Genomic DNA, 13,554 nt, shown 5'->3' on the forward strand with positions numbered 1-13,554 from the left:
CAGAAGATAAATCATGTCTGTTACAAATTCATAGAGGCTTTTCGAAAGATCTGCCTTCAGCGTGCAGTGAGATATCGAGACATCATACTGCACAAGCTCTTCCCTGGCAGTCCAAGAGGCACATGTTTGAAGATAAAGTTATGTTAGTAACAACTGTGACAATGGCTGTTGAAGGGATACATTTACATTGACTGTTACCAGCTCATTTTATATTAACAAAGCTGTTTTTCATTCTTTGGGGGAAAATATTTAAGTGTTAGTTGATATCAATCCATCGCCATGTGTATTTGTATTTTGAGTGTGCGTATACATTTTTTTCATTGACTTAATATTTCCTAAAATGAGCCCTTTGAATGCCCTGTTGAGTCTACTGTTTTTATTTCAGCTTTTCAGGAAATCGATAAAACATGCAGTAAATGGATATGTTTTTTTCGTTCCCTCTGCTATTCTGTAGCCAATGGATACAAAAATGCAATAATGAGGCAGCTTTTTCCTGGACGTACTATTATGGGCACCTGTAGAGTGCTGAGGTTATGTGACCGCAGAAATTATAAGATCAAAAAATGCAGTTAATCAGAAATGCCTTTAAAATGTTCTAATAGATGGATGTTTATTGTACTGTAGATCGTGTTTGGGGGGGTCCTCTGTAAGGTGTAAGATTATGGTGTTTTACATCATTAAAAAATCAAATAATTTTCATGTGATTTTATCATTATGGTTGTTTTCTGTTGACAGTAATAAAAGACATTATGTTTGTTCATAAAAGTTGTTCTCTCATTTCGTAAAGACATACCAAACAGATCATGTTTGAGCTCCAATAATTTATGCCATAGTAACCAAATGATTTGTAAAGAGGGTACAGTACATCAATAAATAAAAAATCTATGCAAAATATACAATTCTGTGGCTTTTTTCTTCTTCAAAAAGTTGTTTTACACTTTAAACTCGATCATTTTGTTTCCTCGTCATTCTCAGTCACACAGTTCCACTTTGGGTATTGAACATTAGAGTTTATGTTGAGTTATTTAAAAGAATAGTTCACCACTGAGTAAAATTATAGTATTATCATATACTGTAATTTACTGTTAGGGAACACTATTGTAAAACACATTTTGAACACTGTTGAAGTTTCTGACCTCAGAAATTTAGCACTAAACAGACAGGATTACAGTTTTCAGACAAATTAGGTTTAACAATATACTACAAGGAATTTGACTCAGAATGCAAACAGGCTAATATTATAATAGTGTTCTGCATCTGAATACTTTTATAACATCATCAGAACATATGGAGTGTTGGTCCAGGGTTAGATGTGGGTTTAACTGACTTTGCTTCACACTTACATTTAACAGCTTTGTCTGTGCTCACATCAGCAAAACCAAAGACAAAAAAAAGGTTAAAGTGCACTGTCACTTTGAAATAAACAAATACAAAAAAGGAATTACTTTTTTCGTTCCCTCTGCTATTCTGTAGCCAATGGATACAAAAATGCAATAATGAGGCAGCTTTTTCCTGGACGTACTATTATGGGCACCTGTAGAGTGCTGAGGTTATGTGACCGCAGAAATTATAAGATCAAAAAATGCAGTTAATCAGAAATGCCTTTAAAATGTTCTAATAGATGGATGTTTATTGTACTGTAGATCGTGTTTGGGGGGGTCCTCTGTAAGGTGTAAGATTATGGTGTTTTACATCATTAAAAAATCAAATAATTTTCATGTGATTTTATCATTATGGTTGTTTTCTGTTGACAGTAATAAAAGACATTATGTTTGTTCATTAAAGTTGTTGTCTCTCATTTCGTAAAGACATACCAAACAGATCATGTTTGAGCTCCAATAATTTATGCCATAGTAACCAAATGATTTGTAAAGAGGGTACAGTACATCAATAAATAAAAAATCTATGCAAAATATACAATTCTGTGGCTTTTTTCTTCTTCAAAAAGTTGTTTTACACTTTAAACTCGATCATTTTGTTTCCTCGTCATTCTCAGTCACACAGTTCCACTTTGGGTATTGAACATTAGAGTTTATGTTGAGTTATTTAAAAGAATAGTTCACCACTGAGTAAAATTATAGTATTATCATATACTGTAATTTACTGTTAGGGAACACTATTGTAAAACACATTTTGAACACTGTTGAAGTTTCTGACCTCAGAAATTTAGCACTAAACAGACAGGATTACAGTTTTCAGACAAATTAGGTTTAACAATATACTACAAGGAATTTGACTCAGAATGCAAACAGGCTAATATTATAATAGTGTTCTGCATCTGAATACTTTTATAACATCATCAGAACATATGGAGTGTTGGTCCAGGGTTAGATGTGGGTTTAACTGACTTTGCTTCACACTTACATTTAACAGCTTTGTCTGTGCTCACATCAGCAAAACCAAAGACAAAAAAAAGGTTAAAGTGCACTGTCACTTTGAAATAAACAAATACAAAAAAGGAATTACAATGTATCTGGCCTGTATTTTTGGATTATTCACGCTTCTCTTTGGTAAGATATTAGAAATGTTTTAGCACTTAATATTGTAAAAAAAAATAGAATTTTAGTGGGATGTTAAACCAGGATTGCATTTTATCAGAATGTAACGATTATAATGTAGTTATATTATATGAAATTATATTTTGTGCAGCTGCTGCTGAGTGTGAGGCCATTCATGATACTTTACAGGCAGTCACCTCCCATGACAATGAGGACGATACTTGTAATCCTTCCAAGGTAAAATCTGTGAATATGTTGTCATCTTTAAATTTTTATCGTGCTTATAAAGTAAAATGTTGTACACTATATGGTTAGTGTGGTTTGGAATACATTCCTCTTGATCACCACCCTTTATTATATTTATTTGCATCTAATTGTAATCTCTCAGATGGCCATAAAATGTTGTATATTTTTGAATACACTAACAAAATATTTACCCATAATAAATGCTCTGATCGACAAGGTACATTTTTACTTGTTTTTGCATTTTTAATTCCTGAATCTCAATATTTGTGTATTTTAGTCATATATTTATTTGGGAGATAATGTTTATAATGCCATTTTCCAATCCATAGTTTGGAAATATCATGTTATTATTAGTCATATTATGGTCACAGTTCTATTATTAATTTTCTCGGTGAAACTGTTCACAGTAAATGATGTGATTTAAGTTTACTTTATTAAAACCACCTTATTCTCTGTTTCCTCTCTCAGAAAAGAAATGCTATATGCCGTGCCAACCCATTTCTCTGGGCACCATGTAAATTGCTTGCCAAAAAGATTTAAACATTTTTTTCAAAGGATTTTTCCCAAGACTATCTCCCTCGCCTATCCTGAATTAAGTACAAAATGTGCAAATTCTGAGATTGATTAAACCTATAACAAGTCAAACAAAGTACCAGCTCTTTAGATAAGATTGCTCTCTTGTTTGTTTTGGCAGACACATGAGCTAATAAATGTTTGAATGCAAAAGCGGCATGAGCAGGTGATTCATTCTGTTTTTTAAAATACATCTAAAATACACTTATAAGAGAAAAGGATGCAAATAACTGATGTCTGTTTTTAATCAAAAACAGACAAAGTTTTTCAGCAAAGTCTAATGATACTGATGGTTATTTAGCCATTTACACTGTGTTATTTAGTGATTTAATATCCCTAAACCAGCTTTAATTCAATACATCAAAAATCAATTAATCAATTCAAGAATTCAGGTACAATATTACTGATGGTTAGGTGAACTGAAGAGACAGTCAGTGTAGAAAATGCTGACCGGAGCTCTTATGAAAATAATTTGACACTTTGGTCCACAGTGGCTTTGGTGCCTTGAACATCAGCACTCCAAAACACTTACGTAGACATTTATTGTCTTCAGTGTTCTTCATAACCGTGAAGAAGAGGAGCACAGACAAACACAAGAGAGATATAGAGTGTGAGAAGTATCACTTCAACCTAACTCTTGAAGAAAGCAGATGTGTTTTAGCTAAGTGTCTTTAAGTAGAGGATTTGAAGAAATGTCACCTGTTGTTCATTTTGGACTGCTTATCGCATGCTCAGGTGAGTTTGAAGAACTAATTGAATTCATCTTCAAATTTTTTTCTATGGCTTGTTCATTGATTTGCATTTACTCAATTATTAGAATCGTATTCATCAAATTCTGTTCACAAGTGTTATCTGTTTTTTGTGGTTCAGTTCTTGTTGGGTGCAGCAGCATTAACAAGGGGCAATGGAAGAGCATGCTGGAGAGAAAAAAGCTGAACCTTCCCGAAGAATTCAAAATTAATCATGAACTGAACATAGAGGTAAACTGATGCACAATGTAATGCAATAAATTAAAAGTTAATTGTACAAAGTTTCCCTTGCATTTCTCACATTTGAACTATCCTCAGAACTCTGAGATGAATGCCATTATGTGTTGGGTTTGCAAGAAGTCAATTCATCAGATCAAGGGTGTGATTCTTCATGAGATTAAAAAGGTGAACTAAAACTCTTTCTTCTACAATTCTTTCTTCTATATTTTGCCTGCGCAATCTTTAATTAAATGTGTTTCTTTCAGGAAATACAGGCAGTGTGCAAAGCAATGAAAATTCTTGAACACATCTGTGAGCACAATGCTTACAAATACCAATTCATGATACTTCATCTACTGTTTCCTGGTAATAGCAAACAAACCTGTCACCATTTGAGCATGTGTAAATAAATGTATTGCTCTGTTGTGATGAACCAAATTATTTTCCACATAAATCAGCCTGTCTGTTTGATGTTGCTATAGCCTATTTTTTCCAGTGCAGTCAATGCAGTGTTGTTTTTATTGTGTGAATGATATGCTGTCTAAACAATCATAAGCAAAATCTAATAACCAACAAAGATTTAATAAATTTGTTTATTGGATTATTTACTGCTGCACGTTTATATTTTGTTCACTAACCACTTGAATGATAAAACTCGAGTTTTATTTGCATTTGCTGAAAAATATTTTTATAAGTAAAACAGTTTTTATTTTTTAAATAGGACATGTAGGACTAATCCTGCGTTCACGCCATATGTATTCATAAGTGTTCCGACCTCTGACTGAAGAATATTTGACCATGTGACTGCTGACATAGTTCGCGCTCTGCCCAAGGGAGAGGAAGTTCACGTGCGCGCTCACGCGAATAGCGTGACGTCCAGTTTGAAATATTTAACATTTTGATTTTAAGTCACCTTTAAAATTATCGTTAATGTTATACACATCAGCTAAACTTAAATCTTACATTCTCCAGCAGTCGATCTAAACACCTCTGGGAGAGCGCGTGGAATTATGCGCGTGTCATAATTACCAAGTCGCGGTTTTTTAAACTGAGGTAAATCTTGTTTACAGTGAACAAAACTCGCTCATATAGGGCTAAACAATATCATAACCACATGAAGTTCAGCATGTAAGCATTTAAGCTTAAAATTGAGTTATATAGGAGTGCTAGGAGTAATTTTTATCGTTATTTAGGTGATAGATTTGAAGACGCAATGTTAAATTGCATTTAGAATATATCTGGTATTATAAACAAACAGGAATAACAAATAAATAACGCATGTCTTCTATACTAAAATAAATAACAAATAATTATTTAATTATAATATGTACACAGTGGCAGTTCTGTAATATCGGCTGATTTAATCATTGAAATATGATTAAACTGAGCCGACCGTGGGCAGAAAGCGCCCCGTCTGGAGCTGCTCACAGTCTGCAGATCCGGCGGGGTCAGCGGAGATCGAGGCCGAACCCAGCGGCTCGGAACCAGGCAGACTCATCTCAGCAGCCGCGCAGAAAGACCCCCGGGCCGACCCTGCTGATCCAGAGGCAGGAGATGGCCGCCTTCTTCAGACTGTTCGGTGGGGTCAGCAGAACAGCTGCCAGCCTTATAAACTAAACATCACCTTATGTATCCCATAACAAAACAGTAAACTGGTTCACTTTTACACCAATTTTTTTTTGCTAGCTTAATCCAGAAATATCAAGATATATATCTAGATATAATTCTGTAGAATAAAACCTTTTTGATTTGTTGTGTGGCTCAGATGATGATCTAATACAGGACTTTATGTGGATGGACTGCTGCTGTAAACTTACAGACAAGGTAGCAAGACATTTTCGTGTATTTAATATTTAGTGGTTTTATGATTGTGGTCAGTTTTGAATTTAGAATATAGGCAGCTGTGTCTCTAATCTCAGTTCTCTATGTCTTTATTTCATATAGTATTTGTTGGCTATGACATTTGTGTACTTCAGGAGGGCTCGCTTCAGTATCACTGAACACAGCAGAATGAACTTCTTCCTTGCCCTGTGAGTTGATCGTTCTGTGTTCTGTACACTGCAAAAAAAAAGAGAAAAAAGTTACATTTATGGTTAAAATCTGGCAGCTGTGGTTGCCAGAAATTCACTGTAAAAAAACAGTGTTTCAAGTTTTACTGACTGTCTGTATGTTTTACAACTTCACACACAAACACAAAACACCATCGGAGTAACATGTGACACTTAAAACAAGGCTAAAAAATAACACAAAACACCCTACATTACTAATAACAAAAATATGAACAAAACTATTTTTATAAAAATATAATCATATGTGATGTGTCATGCAAGGGCACATTCTTTTTAGTTTTTCACTTAATTTTATGGTAATTCATAATTATTTACTAATATGATAGTATTTAAATTACAATTACATATAATGTGATATTAAACCATTTACAATTTTTCACTGTATGTGGTGCGGTAACTTGGAGTTAATCAATGAACAGATTTTTACAGTATTTTTCTATATTTACAATGTATAGGGGTTGCACATGGTTTTGGAGATGTTCATTTTAAAGTTCTTCAGTTGAACTGCAATATGTTATGAGCGTGACAGAAAAGTCCTATTTATGAATACAGCCTTAATTCCTACAGTCCAAGTGCTCAATTTTTCATACACTAGTTATCTGGCAAACACTATGGAAGAGGATGAGGAGGAAACCAAATATGAGATCTTCCCCTGGGCTCTGGGAAAGAGCTGGAGGAAACATTTCCCACGATTCCTAAAGCAAAGAGACCAGTTGTGGGCACGCATAGAGTACAGAGCGGCTGTCAGCAGACGATGCTGTGAGGAGGTACGCAGTTCATTAAATATGCACTATAAAGGATTTCAGAGGTGGCAGGTTCTGAAAAAATAGCTCTAAAGTCAAGTTGCGCTTGATGCATGATTTCAGGTTATGGCTATTGTGCCATCTCACTTCATCTGGCAGCGTGAGCGTGCAGAGCATCACAGTGGAGCTCAGAGACTGTACCAAAACCGTGAGGAGATCCTCATTCCCCGAGGGCCCTCTGCTTCCCCAGAGCCTTGTTTTCTCTGTGCCAAGACCTCTGCTCGTCCTATGCCTCGTCCATCCTCTACTGGAGCCCGCTCTTCATCTGTGCCACTGAAGGCCACTGCACACAAGGCCCAAGCTTCACACAGGCCCAGTAAGATGCCCAAAGCTCAGCACACCTGTAATTGTATGACTAAATCAGGTGAATGAGTGTATGGTGCCCTCTTGTGGTGTTACAAGAAATTTTACCTTGGCCTCAGCTGAAATTGTTTCATGTGATCCATACCAGTGCCTCTAGAAATATTTACCATTGGCTTTTCTACCCTTTTTTTTTTTTTACAGGTACATTTACAGGAAGTGATGCATGTCAAGATCATTCAATGGACTGGATTAGTGAGGAGTAGCTTGATTACAACATTAAGCAGATCATATATGCCTGTTGACCATATCAGATGCACTTCACTTGTCTGAGGGCCAGAACAGAGTGTCTCTAAACTGACCTTATGAGAAATGTACAGCATTGGTGTGAATAGGGTAATAGTCATGTACATTGTTCTTATAAGTTGTAAAAAATGTCAGAAAATACGATGTGACATGTATTTTACTGTATCATAATCCTCATCACTATTTATTCCTTATTGTTGTACAAAGTACTTTGATATTTCTTTGGTGAGCACTTTGTTACTCTCTTATGTCTTAGACGTAAGTGTGAATGAAATGTTTAGATGTTAAACATGGCAGGATTAAGTCTGTCTTAAATAAGTATAATATTTGGCTGATATAAATATAAATAAACACCTATGAAATCTAGTCCATGAATGGAGCAGATAGGTTCAATATATTTTGGCTTAAATACTCAAGAGCATGAAAGGAAAATGTGCAATAAAGTATAGTCTTTTTATTGTACAAGTTTATTGATACAGCATATAAGACACAGTAGCTTTGCTGTCTTCTTGCACAGACATTAAATGTGGAACATCTATTTCAAGATCTTTCGTAGTTTTACGAGGAAGGCTGAAAAGAAACATTAAAATCAGACATTAATAGGATTCTTAAAAATACCTTCATGCACAATTACATACAAAGTGCTTAAAAAGGTTTAGCATTACTAGTGTCTATCATTGAACTACACACAAAAATGAAGAGCTGACTCACCTGTATGGCCAGTCTGTTCAGGATGAGGACGTGCAATGTATGGGACATCTCCAAACGGCACTGGATCTTGACAATTCAAATCCCCTTAAATAGAGCATGATTTAAATCTACCTGAATGATTTGCACTGATGTTAGGATTTTTGTGTAATAAACAACACTCTATCTGTCTCCTTTATGAAGAAAAACAAAAATTGAGCACAATGTAAACATTAGATGAATGACCAAGTTATGAAGTCACCTTTCGTGTCTTCATTTGGTTCACTTTCGTCATCATCATCATCTTCATGAGGAGCTTTTCGTTTGTTAAATGTACCATCTTTTTTGAGTGACGGGCCAACAAGCCAGTCCCTGTACTGAACCTCAACAATGCGTTCACACACCAGAGGAAGGGCAGAGCATCGCAGTCCCTCCATCAGATCAATGACCTGTGTGATACTGGTGACAGAGTCAGGAAAAAGGATTTTTTTTTTTATTCAGCAAGGGTGCATTAAATTGTTCAAAAGGAACAGTCAAAACATTTACAGTGTTACAAAAAATTTCTATTTCAAATTCATGCTTTTCTTTTAAACTTTTTATACATAAAAGATAAAAATGTATCATGATTTCAACATTGGTAGTAATAAGAGATTTTTCTTAAGCACCAAATCAGCGTATTAGAATGATTTCTGAGGGTTCATGTGACACTAGACTGAAGCAATGATGCTGAATATTCAGCTTTGCAAAATATATTAATATTTTTGACTATTATTTTTTATTAAAAAATTTAGCCTTGTTGAGCATAAGAGACTTCTTTCAAAAACATAAAAAACTTATCGACCCCACACTTAAATGGTAGTGTACAGGTGCATCTCAATAAATTAGATGTCGTGGAAAAGTTAATTTATTTCAGTAATTCAACTCAAATTGTGAAACTCATGTATTAAATAAATTGAATGCACACAGCCTGAAGTAGTTTAAGTCTTTGGTTCTTTTAATTGTGATGATTTTGACTCACATTTAACAAAAACCCACCAATTCACTATCTCAACAAATTAGAATATGGTGACATGCCAATCAGCTAATCAACTCAAAACACCTGCAAAGGTTTCCTGAGCCTTCAAAATGGTCTCTCAGTTTGGTTCACTAGGCTACACAATCATGGGGAAGACTGATGATCTGACAGTTGTATGGCCACTTAGGAACCTTAAGTGCAGCAGACATTTTTTTGTAACCTTGGTCAGATCTGTGCCTTGCCACAATTCTGTCTCGGAGCTCTTCAGGCAGTGCCGTTGACCTCATGATTCTCATTTGCTCTGACATGCACTGTGAGCTGTAAGGTCTTATATAGACAGGTGTGTGGCTTTCCTAATCAAGTCCAATCAGTATAATCAAACACAGCTGGACTCAAATGAAGGTGTAGAACCATCTCAAGGATGATCAGAAGAAATGGACAGCACCTGAGTTAAATATATGAGTGTCACAGCAAAGGGTCTGAATACTTAGGACCATGTGATATTTCAGTTTTTCTTTTTTAATAAATCTGCAAAAATGTCAACAATTCTGTTTTTAATTAATAACAAATATATTTTTCTGTCAATATGGGGTGCTGTGTGTACATTAATGAGGAAAAAAAATTAACTTAAATGATTTTAGAAAATGGCTGCAATATAACAAAGAGTGAAAAATTTCAGGGGGTCTGAATACTTTCCGTACCCACTGTATATGGTTTACACTGATGTTTTGTGTATGTACAGATTTTTGCATTACTTTGCTTGATAAACAGCACACACAGATCCAGGATGGAGGTGAGGAACCACAGCAGGTAAAGCCAAATGTGGATTAACCATATCCAGAGCAACCTAACACACAAAACGTCTTTCATATACAGACAAGCAAATGATTCTGATATAATATATAATAATAAAAATATAAAAAAACATCACAGCACGTGGCTCCTCACCGAGTTGAAACCTCGCCCTGCCAGAAGAGGTCCGGCAGATATGAGATCTCCATGGTGAAAGTGAACATTATCAGGCCATTCCTCTCCTTGCCGAAGACTCCACGAGGACCGCCAACGCTGGTAGTTTAATACAGCACATCTGTGATGGTCCTCTCTTATCTCCACACTCAAAATACTTCCTTTATAACCCACTGATGACACAGACATACATGAATGCAGAGTGATTATCGCAATAGCACACTTGTAACATAATTGTGCAGGACAATATCACCCATAAACTCATAATCAGGTGACTCATTATTATATTGCGGTTTATGAATACATAGAAGACAGCAGAAGAATCACACACCTGCCCTGGACAGGAAGAGGCTCATGGCACCAGATCCAGAGCCTGATTCCAGAACACAATCTCCTTCAGTCACATCCATCATGGTCAACATCGCACTAGCATCCTGCAAAGGAACGAGATCCAAGAGACTCTTTTGTTTTCGTTTTCATAAAGCAATAAAGGATAAAAGTAAAATGTAACCATCAAGTAATAGTAATCTTTTTCTCCCTACACCTTAAATGTATGTACATAATATGAAATATAACTACAATTTAATATAACTGTCTTCTATTTCAATGTGTTTAACATTTTTTATTTATTTTATGTAAATATAAGCTGAATTTTCAGCAGTCATTACTCCAGTCTGGATTGTCACATGATCCTTCAGAAATCATTCTAATATGCTGGTTTGATGCTCAAGTAACATTTCTTACTGTTAAAAGTAACATTTGCTTAATAGTTTTGTGAAAACCATAATGCCTTTTTAATAGAAAGTTCAAAAGAGCATTTATTTAACATATATTTTTTGTAACAATTTAAAATGCTTTACTATCACTTTTAATCATCACTGGCGAGTAAAATTATTTAAAAAATACTATGTGTAATCATTTTTAAAAAGATTTTAAATACATTTTCCAAGTTATTTTACAAATACGATTAATTATGAATTCATATACATCAAAATATTTCGTGAGTTTCCCACCATGTGACATTTTACAACTGGAACTAAACAAAACAAATACCAAAATTAATTTATTATAGAAAGTGAACACATGTTCATTATAGAAAAGGTGTGTTTAAGTCATTGCATGTATGAATTGCATTTTTAATGGATTTTCAAATAAATTACCAGATTTAATAAGCATCACGTCTTTGACCTGCATGATAAGAGTGCAGAAGCTACTGATTCATTGATGTGTAGATGACTGACTGCTGTTTTATGATGTTTATTTCTTACTTTAGGGTATGCAATAGCTGGCCCTCTCTTCATGAAGAGAGTGAACTCATCCAGACTGGATCGACGAATGACAATCGGGATTCCCATTGAAGTGCGTATGACGCTTCCAGCAGGTCGCCCCTCCATGTCATTATGAGCTATTAATCCCCAATTGCTATGGAGCTTCAGTCCTTCCTTTAGCTGGAACATCTTCCGAAACTCTAAACGTCTCTTTCGACTGAACTCGGCCAGCAGAGTCTCTCCAAAACATAGTGGCCTTTCCCCAGGAACACACACATGATGTGGAGCAAAAGATCCTTGAGGTTCCTGTATAGCTTCTTCTCGCTCCTTCCCCAGACTCTGACTGTCCTGTTCCACCTCAGTGTTTCTAGTGTCCCGTAGAGCCCAAACCTCTGGACTTAATGTGTCTTCAGGCAGAAGCTGACTGACCCTCTCCAGTGGGGACAGAGGTCGACGCCTTCCAAACACAGAAGCTCTTCGGGAGAACTGTGGGGAAGTGGATGCAGGAGCATTTGAACTACTGTCCTCTCTGTCAGAATCATTTGGACCAGTCCCAAAGTTTCTCAGAGCACAGAGAAATGGTTTATTGCGAACCACATTATGTCTCTTCAAACATATGACACAGGCAAATTTACGAGTCATGAATGAGAGACCCAAATGTAGAGGAACTGTCATGGTTTTTAGCTCAACAGAGAATGACTGGAAGGATGAAGATGACACAATTTGATGGTTTGGTTCTTCTCACCACACAGTGATCAGAAACATCACACACAGCAGCTACTTGAGCGCTTCTACACTGACCAGAATATACATATTGGCAGAAACAGACAAAACATGCATATAATTCACTACAAATCACCTCTATTCAATAACCTTTGTTAAATATAAAGTCAAACAAATTTGTGGTAAATAGATTATTTCAAGCAACCTGTCATAATACCTAAGTAATTCGATATATATTTATTTACTGGCTAAATACTAGTTTAAGAGGCAACTTAGCTTGAGTCCATTATGTTAGAAGAAAAACTATTTATCAGCGCAAGCATGATTCTCGCTGGGCGCCGCCATGATGGAAAGGAAGTCACTAACAGATGCAGTACTACCCGGACACCGGTAGATGGTTTCTTTCTTTGTTTTCATTAGTACAATAATAAACTTGACAAATAGCGTTCAGACTTTTCTGTTATTTACCTGATTCAGTTTCCCTTACGATATATATACATCGTTAAAGGAGAAAATATAGCTATTTATGAGGCTTAAATGATTAGTCTAGGGCATTATTTTATTATATAATATTAAAACATAATTAAAAATAATTAATTAAAATAAAAATCTTTTGCAAAAACAAACTAATGATTGAACACTTTTAAAAGACATTTGTTATATTTAAATAAAATAAATTAGGCTTTTTAAAAGAAAATAGCCTATGTTCTTAGGGGTCAGAGTAATAATGAGGGAGTCTTGAAGCATCTTTAAGGTGTGCCAAATAACTTAAACAAGGTTTAATAGACATTAACTTTTACAATACAATTTATAATAGAAAGCCAGTGTTAAAACAACACCTGAATTATTTTTAAATATACATGAAGAGATATATAATTTTTTAAGTTTTAAATATACATTAAGATATATGACCCACGGTGTCTTTCGAATAAATAACAGGTAACGTTACAAAAGATGTGCACCTGTTTCCAGTAAATGTTACAGAATTGACATTTTGTGAGTTTTTACATTTATTTTTAATTTAATGTTTTACTGTGATAGTAGATACAAAATGGTACGGTAGTCCAAAATGCAGCGGCTAGAGTCCTTACCAGGTCAAAAAAATATGATCATATTACCCCAATTTTACAGT

At 35.1% G+C, this 13,554-nt stretch overlaps 2 protein-coding genes across 2 annotated transcripts; one reads left to right on the top strand and one right to left on the bottom strand.

The window, feature by feature from the left end:
- Positions 1-5,091: 5,091 nt before the first annotated feature.
- On the top strand, positions 5,092-7,740 carry spdya (speedy/RINGO cell cycle regulator family member A). The gene is made up of 7 exons (XM_016269861.1): positions 5,092-5,338; positions 5,621-5,864; positions 6,051-6,109; positions 6,230-6,315; positions 6,950-7,121; positions 7,221-7,521; positions 7,662-7,740. The coding sequence occupies exons 2-7, from the start codon at positions 5,660-5,662 to the stop codon at positions 7,721-7,723; spliced, it is 885 nt and encodes a 294-aa protein (XP_016125347.1). The 5' UTR covers positions 5,092-5,338; positions 5,621-5,659; the 3' UTR covers positions 7,724-7,740.
- A 515-nt stretch (positions 7,741-8,255) lies between these two features.
- On the bottom strand, positions 8,256-12,770 carry trmt61b (tRNA methyltransferase 61B). The gene is made up of 7 exons (XM_016269860.1): positions 11,700-12,770; positions 10,763-10,865; positions 10,414-10,604; positions 10,221-10,312; positions 8,713-8,909; positions 8,475-8,558; positions 8,256-8,333 (listed from the first exon to the last, which is right to left on the bottom strand). The coding sequence occupies exons 1-7, from the start codon at positions 12,372-12,374 to the stop codon at positions 8,299-8,301; spliced, it is 1,377 nt and encodes a 458-aa protein (XP_016125346.1). The 5' UTR covers positions 12,375-12,770; the 3' UTR covers positions 8,256-8,298.
- Between the last annotated feature and the right edge of the window lie 784 nt (positions 12,771-13,554).

This window comes from Sinocyclocheilus grahami, unplaced genomic scaffold (assembly GCF_001515645.1).
Source record: "Sinocyclocheilus grahami isolate Dianchi unplaced genomic scaffold, SAMN03320097.WGS_v1.1 scaffold54.1, whole genome shotgun sequence".
Lineage (NCBI taxonomy): Eukaryota > Metazoa > Chordata > Actinopteri > Cypriniformes > Cyprinidae > Sinocyclocheilus > Sinocyclocheilus grahami.

What these genes read in the sequence shown, in the direction of transcription:
- trmt61b (XM_016269860.1), bottom strand. Translation starts at nt 12,374, where the DNA reads ATGACAGTTCCTCTACATTTGGGTCTCTCATTCATGACTCGTAAATTT. An exon ending in CAGCTATTGCATACCCTAAA is followed by an intron (nt 10,866 to 11,699) that starts GTAAGAAATAAA and finishes GTTCCTTTGCAG; the next exon opens with GATGCTAGTGCGATGTTGAC. An exon ending in TGTGCTGTTTATCAAGCAAA is followed by an intron (nt 8,910 to 10,220) that starts GTAATGCAAAAA and finishes CTCTGTCACCAG; the next exon opens with TATCACACAGGTCATTGATC.
- spdya (XM_016269861.1), top strand. Translation starts at nt 5,660, where the DNA reads ATGATTAAACTGAGCCGACCGTGGGCAGAAAGCGCCCCGTCTGGAGCT. An exon ending in ATGAACTTCTTCCTTGCCCT is followed by an intron (nt 6,316 to 6,949) that starts GTGAGTTGATCG and finishes TTCATACACTAG; the next exon opens with TTATCTGGCAAACACTATGG. An exon ending in TAATTGTATGACTAAATCAG is followed by an intron (nt 7,522 to 7,661) that starts GTGAATGAGTGT and finishes TTTTTTTTACAG; the next exon opens with GTACATTTACAGGAAGTGAT.